We start from the raw sequence: 11,021 nt of genomic DNA on the forward strand, positions 1-11,021 counted from the left end.
CTCCCAGACTGCTGCTCTCCACCTCTCAGCTGCTCTTCTTATCCATTGCAGGGCTGAGCCCTTCTGAAAACCACTAACTACATCTTCTAACTTTATTTCTGTGCCTTCGGTTACACTCCACTATCTGCTATCTCTGCTCCTATCTTATAGTCTTGGACTCTCAATGTATTTAAATCTGCTCTGAACCCAGTCCACACTTAGCTCTTGTTTTGCATGTGGCAACTTCCATGAAGTTCTAGAGATGACTTCCGCTAGTTCCTGTCATTCCAGAACATTCTGTGTACTAATTGGGCAAAGAAGGTTCAGAGCAGCAATGTGTCACTTGTGACATACTGCCTGGGACATCTCTGAGAGTGAACACAGCTGGTCCGTGAATAGAGTCGTGTCGTGAGATGTGGGGGCAGAGGCTGTGTTGGTCTCAGGGCTGGTTCTGCAGGAGGATCAATCCATCCTTCCTTATGACAAGGTTCCATCAGGTCCCTGAAGGGCAGGAAGACATGATTGTTCCAGAGGAAGCGGCACGATTCTTCCTGAGTAACACATGCAGTAGCGGTAACTCCCCATTTCCTTCTGTTTCCTGGCACAGATTGCCTTCTCCATTGTCTATTGATTGTACTTCCATGTAGGTCACTGTGAAGGCCGCCTCTCTAATACCTGCTTTTGTAGCCTTCCTCACAGTCCCCATGGACCTTGGATCCCTTGACCTGAGCCAGGAACAACCACTCCCAGCTCACATGGACACATGCCTTTATCCATCCATCCTGCCCTTGGAGATGCTGAACACAGAACCATTGGGATGAATTGACCACAAGTGGGCAGTCAGTCAGGTGAGGGAACAGGGCCTATTGTACCTGTCAGAAAGCCATGGCCCCTTTTATTGGATGGGGTCTCATATAGCCCAGGAGGGGCCTTGAACTTGTTAAGTAGCCAAAGATGACCTTGAACTCCTACAGATCCTCTTCTCTGCCCTCCCAAGTGCTGGGTGACAGGTGTGCCCCATTGTGCCCCTTTGTTTCCCACTGGAGATAAAACCAAGGGTCCTGTGCATGCCAGGCAGGTAAGCACTCCACCAGATGAACCTTGTCTTTAGCCTCAGTGAGGTTTGAGGAGAGGCCCTCCTGATCATGAGTGCTCACCTCCAGGTTTCATCTGGGCTTTGCCCTACTGTCTGGGGTCTGTGGGTAAATAATCACTGAATTGCTAAGTAACCAAGCAGGTGCTTACCTGATGAAGCTGACATTTGTCATCTGCTAGTCCCCACCATTTTTATAACCGGCCCTGGTGGCTTCTACAGGATCCCTGCTGCCTCTTGTGTTCAGCCTCACTGCTGCCACCTGCTGGATCCTTAATCATGAGCTCTGTTCTAGTTTCAAGTCCCGGACTCAGTAGGACTCAGCTGTGGGATGGTTTCTGTCCAGGATGCTGTAATCAGTCTCCTGCAGTGAGAACCATGTTTCCCCTACAGCAGTGACAGGGCCCTGCAGCCATGATACTTTCACAGGTGAGGGACACTTTCTGTGGAAGAGCTGCTTGGGGCTGTGGTGTGCACACATGGGGCTTTTACATGCATGTGACCATGCGGAGTGTCAGACTGCAGTGTTAGAACCTGGCTGCTGCTCAGGCTGTAGCACATGTGTGCTCTGACCACACAGAATAAATAGATAAGTAAGTATAAATTTTTGTTTGTTTTTTTGAGACAGGGTTTCTCTGTGGCGCTCTGCCTACGTTAGAACTTACCAGGCCTCCCTTTTGTCTCCCTGGAAACTGTATCCCTGGCTTCCCTGTGTGTGCAGGCTGCTGCACCCTGCAGATTTAATCTCAGGGTTTGATTCCCAGTCAGACTTCTGCTGTGTCTGAGGCCACTTCTCACCCACTTCTCAGTTCCCTTTCTTATCTCACTGGAGGCTTGAGTCTTTCTGAAGACTGTGGGACCCCATGTTCAACTATTTATTTCTGGGCTCTTAATTACACTCCAGTATCTACTCATCTCTGCTCATATCCTGTAGTCTTCTATTTACCATGGATTTAAATCTGCTCTGAAATCAGTCAACACTTGACTTTTGTTTTGTGTGTGTACAAGGTCTCAATAAGCTCAGGTTGGCCTTCGCCTTTCTATGTAACTACAGATGGCCTTCAACTACTGGTCCCCTCTGCATTTCCCTAGTGCTGGGGTTACAGATGTGACCCACTGTGTCTCCTTTTTTTCTTAGAATCCTTATGAATTATGAAAGATAAATCATTTATCTCAACAAAAATGCAACTCAGTGTTGAATACGGATTGCACTGAATTTTTAGAGTTTTGTGTGTTTTAATGACTCAATGTATAAATTTTTCCATTTTGCAAATAAGAGGTCACCTTACATTTATTAATATTTCCCTAAATCTTATCAAATTTATTTGTGGCAGTATGTATATGCATGTGCATATTTGCATATGAACACACACATATGTGAATGACAGAAGACAACCTTGGGCAGGAGTTCTGCACCCTAGAGGTTGAGACAGATCGGTCATTGAATTGCTTCTTGTTGGCTGGGCAAGGCTGGCAGCACAGTAAGCCTCAGGGGTCCTACCATCTCTGCCTGCCTAAGTATCTGCCAACATGGCCAGCTTTTGTGTGTGTGTTCTGGAATGGAACCCATGTCCTGAAGTTCATGGGCAAGCACTTTGCCAAGTGAGCCGTCCCCAGCTGGTACATGACTTCTCTCGGCAGTGTTTTGTTTGTGGTGCACAGTGCTTTTACATCATTTAGTGACGGTTCTTCCTATGCATTTTCTTTTCATTTCATAGGCCCATAGCACACTGCGGTATTAAATTCTCTTTTTATGCCATACTGCCAACTCAAACAGTTGTCCTTTTACAGAGTTCTCGCTTCCTGTGAGATGCTGTCCCTGAACTCCGGTCTTCCATGAGCCCTGCTTAGCAGCACAGCTCCTCTCAGATGAGCAGTTAGCCCTGAAGCACATGTAGGCCCCTTGATTTCGCAAGAGAAGGCTTTTTGTTCATCTTCATTTTATCCTCTTTCCCGGCAAAGTCTCTAAGGAAGTTAAACTCAGTTTCAGTCCTTGCTGAGTACAGTCCCCTTCCCGTCCTTCTGTTTTCTGTACTCTTCCCTGAACAAGTAAATCTTTCTCCAACTTCCCAAGCTTGGGTGAGGCCCTGTCCTCACCCAAAGCAAAGGACCATTCACCTTTGCTTCCACCAGAGGAAGATCAACATCACACAGACGGGGGTTATGAGCACAGCTGTGGCCATCACCACCCCGACCGTGGCTCCCAGGTTCACAAGAGAAGGATTCCTCTGGCCCTCTGTGTCCTCCAGTCCAGCTGTGGTGACTGCAGAGGTGACGATGGAGGGGCTCTGCATGGGGGTGCTGACTGCTGGGGAGAGATGAGGAGTGAGCAGATGCTCCCTGGATGAGGAGGGATGGGGGGAGTGTCACATCTGTCTCCTCTGTGGGAGGTGGGATGGAGAGCAGCTGTTAGAATTTCACAGAGAGAGTGGAACACATGCTGAAGGCTGACTCTAGGATAACACAGTCCCTACCTGTCCTGGCTGTGTGTCCTCAGATTTTCACTTAGTCACAGATAATTAAGCCATAGAAATAGAGTTGGTTTTGTCACAGATGTGGATAATGAACAAAAATGACCAGTCCATATAGTGGTTGCTGCTCAGACCTTAGAACTCGAGATTGATCCCTAATGTTCATATAAAATGCTGGGTGACCTGAGCACGGCCTTTAATCTTAGCCCTAGAAGCAGAGGCAGGCAGATTTCTGTGAGATAAAGTCAGCCTGACATATATATATTTGAATTATAATGCCAGTACTGAGCAGGTAGAGGCAGGCATGTCTCTGGGGCTCACTGGCCATACACCTTAACCTAGCTGGCAATCCTGAAGCCAACGAGAGATCTTGTCCCATAAAATAAGAAGGATGACCGCTGAGGTTGTCTTTTAGTCTCCACAGGCACTCCACTGTGGTGTTAGTTTGGAACAAAATGGGGTGATCTAGGTGGAGGGCTAAGGCCTAGAAAGTGGGGTTGGGCTCTCTCTGAGCAGAAAATGGCAGAACAGGTCAGTGGAGACAGCAAAGACTTGTCACAGCTCCAAGGGAAAGATCCTGTTGTCAGAGGCTCAGGCAGAGTCAAGGGAAAGGAATATGAGTTGGGTAGCCTGAAGGGACACCTAGAGAACAAGGAAGCAAGAGAGGCATCAAAGGCAGAGCCAGGGTGGCTCACCGTGAGTGATGATCAGTTGGGTCCCAACAGCTGACTTCAAAATCTTCCTGCCTTCTCCTGTGTTCAGATGAACTTGACAGAAGTATTTGTTCTGGTCCTTTTCCTGAAGGTCTAGGATTCTGAGGACTCCAGATGTCTGAGGCTGTGTCCAGTTCAGGATGAGCCTGTCCTTAAAATGGGCATGTATGAAACCGGAGGTGGCGTTGTAGATAGGCTCCCCGATGAAGTTCTTCCATCTCCAGAGAATCCTCATCTGCGGATTCTTCGCAAATTCCCAGGGGAAGTAGAAGGAGAAGGGGATCTCAATGGAGCCGCCCTGGACACCAGAGAGGCGTGCTGGTTGGTTCACCCCGTACAGTCTTTTTCTGTTGGATCCTGCTGAGTGCCCTGGGAAGGATGGGGGAGAATCCGAAGTCACTGCAGGAGTTGGAAAGGACAGCCCAGAGCTTCCTGAGTGTTCACCCAGTGTGGAACAGAGGGCACGACTGTCTCTATGGCTGGGACAGGAAAGACAGGGAAAGGTTGGGTTGGACCCACTCTGAAAGATGAGCCCTCTCTTTGGGCAGAGAGTACTGGCTGGCTCCTCGAGCAAACACCTTTCCACATGACAGTCCACTCTTCCCAGCCCCACTCAGCCCTCCTGTGGTTAAGTCCCAGGCAGTGAACTCCACACACTCACCAGCTTGCAGGGATGCTGCTGGCAGCAGCAGAAGCAGGACCCAAACCAATGCTCGAATCCCTCCAGGAAATGAGACCAGCAGCGCCATCAGGGAGAACAGGAGTGACACCAGGGTGCTCAGGAATCAAGAGAACAATTGTTAAGTGATCCACATCCCCTGGGCCACCTCATGTGAAGGACCGAGTGGGCTCAGGACCTCCTCATCTCACCTCCTTGTGGCCAGCAACTTCCTTTATCATTCTGGATTCTTCTTTTCCTATGTTGCAGAAGATCCCCTTTGTGGTTAGCCACAAACGACCAGGCCCTTGGACCAACCCCCTATTTTTTTGATTTTACCTCTGCCTCCTGGGCTCTCATATCTTCCTGCTTGACCTCCTGTCTGCCCAGTCCTTTTATTTATATACCATGTTGTCCCCTTTCCCTCCCTCCTTATCTCTACCTCCCCTCCCCACTCTCTCATACATCCTCCTATTTTGCTGGTTCTCTGTGTGTCTCAGTCTCTCATCCCAAGGAATTGACCGCCTCCTGGACCTGCACATGCTCTCTCAGGGAGAGAAAAGCTGACCCATGTCTCTGACCAGCTGAATGCCATGCTCAGATAAGAGATGCTGATGGTGGAGGTGCTGGAGTAGATGCTACCTCAGCCCCAACTCTAGAATGTGGTCCCGTATTCTGCTCTTCGAATACTTCCTGATCCTCAGTAATCCCTTAATGTTCTCAGGCTGAACCAAGGCCTGGTGAACCCTCAGTGTCCTTTCCACTCCCTCCTGCCCAGTTCACAATGTTCCTAGGCTTCCCAGGTGATAGTCCCCTCCCTAGACATGGGTTCTAAAGCTTATCCTGTTTCTGCAAGAGCGTTGCTGCCCTCCCACCCACAGAGGTAGTCCTGGCTCAGACCATGCCACCATCAAATTGCAGATCTGAGGGGACTCCAGTCTCACTAAGTCCTTGAGGGATCCCGTGATCCACAGAGGTGTCAGCCATGCTACAGTGCATCACTCAGCCCTACCTCGAAGTCCAGGGACAGGTGACACCTTCCACGAAGTTCTAGAGATGATTTTCTTTAACTGTGGTCATTAGCGAATGTGGGTAAAGAAGGCTCAGAGTAACTATGTGTCACTCATCACGTATTGCCTGCGACATCCTTGAGATGGACATAGATGTCCTGTGACTAAGATGTGATGGGTGGAGGCAGAGGCTGTGGGGACCTCAGGACTGGTTCTGTAAGAGCGTCATCCCTCCCTTCCCCAATACAATCAGCGTGATTCAGCTATGGCAGGAAGACATGATTGTATCAGAGGAAGTGGCATCAGTCTCCCTGAGTGACACATGCAGAGGTGACTTCCCATTCTGGACACTGATTGCCTTCTCCACGCTTCTCTGCAGGCGGGAAAGCAGCCCACCCTCTCTCATATCTGCTTTCTCTGCTTTCCTCACAGCCCACATGGTCCTCAGATCCCTTGGCCCTAGCCAGGCTCTGAGTTCCTGTGACTTCTCTCTTTGTTGACACAGTTATGCCCGTTGTTCCCTGAGGACCCAAAGGTATGGAATCTTTGGGATACACTGGTTTTTAATGCAAAGCTTAGTTAGAAGAGGAGACAGATGACCCACTTCCTTTGTCAGTAGAGTCTTTGTTTTGCATAGCTCAGGCTCTGTAGGTGAGGATGACCACAACCCCCTCCCACATCCCCCTGTGCTAGGATTGCAAGCATGCACCACCATACCCAGTGTATGTGATGCTGGGGACCCGACCCACATCTTCACGCAAGCTAAGTACCAGCTGAGCTACATCTCAACCCCAGCAGGATCTTCAGAGGATGCCCATCTTTAGTTTCTGTCTGGCTTTTTTTCCTACTGTCTGTGGGCTATGGGAAGAAGGTCACTTGATTGCCAGGTCATCCAAAGAAGCAAGCTCACAGGGGTGCCACGGGCCAGGTACTTGTCCTCAGGAACCATGACAGAGCAGGCTCTGAAGACCTACAGCTCTTCTTGGCCTCAGACCTCACACCTCACTGTTGTTACCTTCTGTCTCCCTAAAGCCAAGTGACACATTCCTTTTGCTTTCAATGCCCTGAACCCAGGTGGAAGCCCATAAGACTGTCCTCTAATGGGGCTTGTCAAGGACCTGCGGTACTCAGCTTCCTTAACTGTTAATGATATTTCCCCAATATGAGAGACAAGACCCAGGAGTCACCTGCAGCCTTGGTACTATCATGTGGGAGGAGGAACTTTCTGGAACACAAAGGCCTGGGGTTTTGATGATCAAAGCCAGGGACACATGAAGGAATACTGTCTGCTCCCAAGATGTCCTGAGGCCATGCTTATCCCCTCTGCCCACAGCCAGAGCTGCCCTGCCACCAACACAGGTCGTTTACTCATTGGCTGTTCTCCTTCTTTTTCTACCATCTGGGTTTCCACAGTGGGCAGGAACCTCCTACGTGTGCCCTTGTCCCTTACTCTCCCCTATGCCACCATTCTGCTTAAACAAAAACAATCGCCGGGGGGGTGGTGGTGCACGCCTTTAATCCCAGCACTTGGGAGGCAGAGGCAGGCAGATCTCTGTGAGTTCGAGACCAGCCTGGTCTACAAGAGCTAGTTCCAGGACAGGCTCCAAAACCACAGAGAAACCCTGTCTCGAAAAAAGCAAAAAAAAAAAAAAAAAAAAAAAAAAAAAAAAAAAAAAAAAAAAAAAAAAAAAAAAAAAAAAAAAAAAAAAAAAATCCACAAAGGGATTGCTGCAAAACCAGATGCCGTGTGTTCAGTGCACCCAGATGGTAGGAAGAGAGAACTGACTCCCAAAAGCTGTCCTCTGACCTCCACATGTGCACTGTAGCCTTCATGGGTACACACAAGTTCTTGTAGCCACCCATAATAAAAAATAAATGCCTAAGGGAACAGAGAGATTGCAAAGGGGCTGTGAATTTGTACTGCTCTTGAAGAAGCCTGGAGTTTGATTCCTAGCACTCAATTTAGGTAGCTTACAAGCCAGGGTTTTGATGTTTCCTTTCAGAACTTGGGTCAGATTAAACCAACACCCACAAGGGACCATCAGCTCCAACCTATGGAATAGCCGGAAAAAAAAAAAACACTGAAATACAAGACAGGATGTTATAAAAATGCGTGTCCATGGTCAGATATAAAATGGAGTCACTCTTGTCAATGTCCCAAAAGCTGGAAGAAGCAGATGTATTTGAGAACAATTGCCTGAGGGTAAGAACCGGGTCACAGCCTTACATGGAGATTTGTGAAGAAATCTTACAGGGTAGGAGAGATGGCTCCATGCTTGTAATCCTAGCACTGGCTGCTCTTACAGAGGACCTGGGTTTGGTTCCAGCATCCACATATAGGCTCATAACCACCTGTGACTTCTGTTCTAGGGGATTCAATGCCCTCATCTAGCTTCCGCAAGCACAACACATATGCAGTACACATATACATTCCGACAAAACACTAATACACATACAATAAAACAATGTTTTAAAAAAGAGAAGGAAATCTTACAAGAGAAAAGTCCAGATGTGTGGGTGCATGGAAGTCCAGGAGAGGTCTACACACATCCAAGCTTGTCCTGAATCAAAAATTCCAAGCTCGAATTTGATCTAACACACCTGACTTTGAAGAAGACAAGTATCACAGATGGGGGCAGTTGGGTTTTTTAAATTTTTAATTTTTTTTAAAATAAAGCAAGCTATATTTTTTCATTTTACATACCAATCCCAGTTCCCCTCCTCCCATTGCCTCCACCAACCTCCCTACCCCACTCATCATCCACTCCTCAGGGAGGGTAAGGCACATTGCTTTGGGGAAGGTCCAAGGCCCTCCCTACTATATCTAGGCTGAGCAAGACATATATACTACTGTATCCATCCAAAGAGAATAGGTTCCCAAAAAGCCAGTACAAGCAATAGGGATGAATCTGGTGCCACTGCCAGTGCTCTGACAGTCTGCCCCAGCTATACAACTGCCACCCATATTCAGAGAGTCCGGTTTGGCAGATTTTTGAAAATTTATTTTATAAAATTTTGGACTCGTTTATTCTTTTATTCTGTGTGTATGGGTGTTTGCCTCCATGTATGTCTATGCACCACATGTGTGCCTGTTGCCTGTGGAGGTCAGAAGAGGGCATTGTAACTCCTGGAACTAGAGTTACAGACAGTTGTGAATCACTGTGTGGGTGCTAGGAATTGAACCTGAGTCCTATGCAAGAGCACCAAGCTCGCTTAATCACAGAGCCACCTTTCCAGCCCCAGTGGGAGTGGTTTTAAGGACGAAGGAAAACTTCAGCTGATGTGTGATGGGAACCCAGAATAAAGACACTGGATAGAACCAGAAGCCCTCCCTCTAGGCTCCTCCACATAACGTGTGGGCAAGGGTACTTTGTTTAGTAAAGAGAAAAATGATTATTTTTTTACTGATTCCAAACATGTTTTGTGAGTCCATGTCATATGGAAAAATCAGAAGACCACAAGAACAATGTGTTTATTTTGAGCCTCTCCCCCCCCACACACACACCCTGAGACAGGGCTTCTCTGTAGCTTTGGAACCTGTCCTGGAACTAGCTCTTGTAGACCAGGCTGGCCTTGAACTCACAGAGATCCACCTGCCTCTGCCTCCCGAGTGCTGGGATTAAAAGCGTGCGCCACCACCGCCCGGCTTTGAGCCTCGTTTTTGTGCTCTGTTGTATAGTTTATATGACACTCGTTTAAGGTCATGTGTATTTGCCTCAGCCGTTGTTGAAAGAACCAGATTGCCTCATTCTTGGGCACTTTTTGTTCGGCCACAGGGTAAGAGGACATTTTGCAGAAGTCGGTTCTCTCCTTCCACCATGTGGACCCCAGGGAATGAAACTTGGTTCATCTAGCTTGGCAGAAAGCACCTTTTACCCACGGAGCCACCTTGCTTACCTCAGTTTTACTCCCCTTATCCACAGCTATGCCTTTGTTCTGCAAAGTGCAGATGGAGTGCCAGAGGTCGAAAGGACGAGTGACGGGCGAGGAAAAGAGAGAGTGGTAAAGCTAGGGAGCGCCAAGAAACCCTCCAATTTGGTTCACTTTTGGTTTTTTAAAAATCACGGACTTTGGGCCAGGCAGTGGTGGGGTACACCTTTAATCCCAGCACTCGGGAAACAGAGGCAGGCGGATCTCTGTGAGTTCAAGATCAATCTGGTCTACAGAGCGAGTTCCAGGACAGGCAGTGCTACCCAGAGAAACCCTGTCTTGAAAACCAAACCAAACAAACAAACAAAAACAAAAAAAGTCGCAACCTTTGGAGGTCATGCAGATAAACAATGTGTTCTTGGTTTTGCATTAGCTTTGATCTGTTGACAACATCCCCAACTGAAGCCACCTTATAGCTTAAAACAGTTGTCCAGGAAAAGGTACCTTTTGATGTACTCTCCTGCAAAAGATGCTTCTTGTCTCTTAATGTCTCTTACTGATTAACTTCATTATTAGAGGCACCTGGAAAGTGAACCAGAAAGACCCCAGTGATAAGAATCACTCATTGGTGTCTTTTCTCCATATTTACTGCACCCAGCAGCAGTCGTGGTCACTTGCCAGCTGGAGTGGTGTTGCCTCTGGGCATCCCTGAAGTGTTCACACAAGCAGACTACCGTGATGTCAGTCTGGCGGTCATCTGAAGGAGTGTCCAGTCATCATCTCCTCCCTTCGGGTAACTGGGCACAGAGAAGGGGTCTCAATGCTGTTACTCAAATAATCATGTGACTTGCTAGGACAGTTTCCAAAGGGAGACTGACCCTTTGCCAGGTTGTTCAAAATGGAGAAGCATTAAAGTAGCCCAGAACAAATACTAACAACAAGATCAACATTCTCAACCACATTTAAGTGCTTAACCCTTGGCCAAACACCCATAGGGAGTATTGAGTCTCAAAAGAACAGTATGGTACCCTTGGGGACAGATGTTGGGTTCTAGCCTGGCCACCAGTGTTTGAGAAGTTAGGTTGCCTGGCCTGAGGTAGTCTGTGAAAAGAAGAAGAAGAAGAAGAAGAAGAAGAAGAAGAAGAAGAAGAAGAAGAAGAGGAAGAGGAAGAGGAAGAGGAAGAGGAAGAGGAAGAGGAAGAGGAAGAGGAAGAGGAAGAGGAAGAG

General features: G+C 47.9%; 1 protein-coding gene across 1 annotated transcript; it reads right to left on the minus strand.

The window, feature by feature from the left end:
- Positions 1-3,976: 3,976 nt before the first annotated feature.
- Positions 3,977-5,167, minus strand: LOC126495352 (paired immunoglobulin-like type 2 receptor beta). The gene is made up of 2 exons (XM_050132960.1): positions 4,918-5,167; positions 3,977-4,625 (listed from the first exon to the last, which is right to left on the minus strand). Exons 1-2 carry the CDS (start codon positions 5,003-5,005, stop codon positions 4,213-4,215), a joined length of 501 nt encoding a protein of 166 aa, XP_049988917.1. The 5' UTR covers positions 5,006-5,167; the 3' UTR covers positions 3,977-4,212.
- Positions 5,168-11,021: the final 5,854 nt, after the last annotated feature.

This window comes from Alexandromys fortis, unplaced genomic scaffold (genome assembly GCF_014885135.2).
Source record: "Alexandromys fortis isolate MF-2015 unplaced genomic scaffold, M_Fortis_MF-2015_v1.1 scaffold_484, whole genome shotgun sequence".
NCBI classification, from domain to species: Eukaryota; Metazoa; Chordata; class Mammalia; order Rodentia; family Cricetidae; genus Alexandromys; species Alexandromys fortis.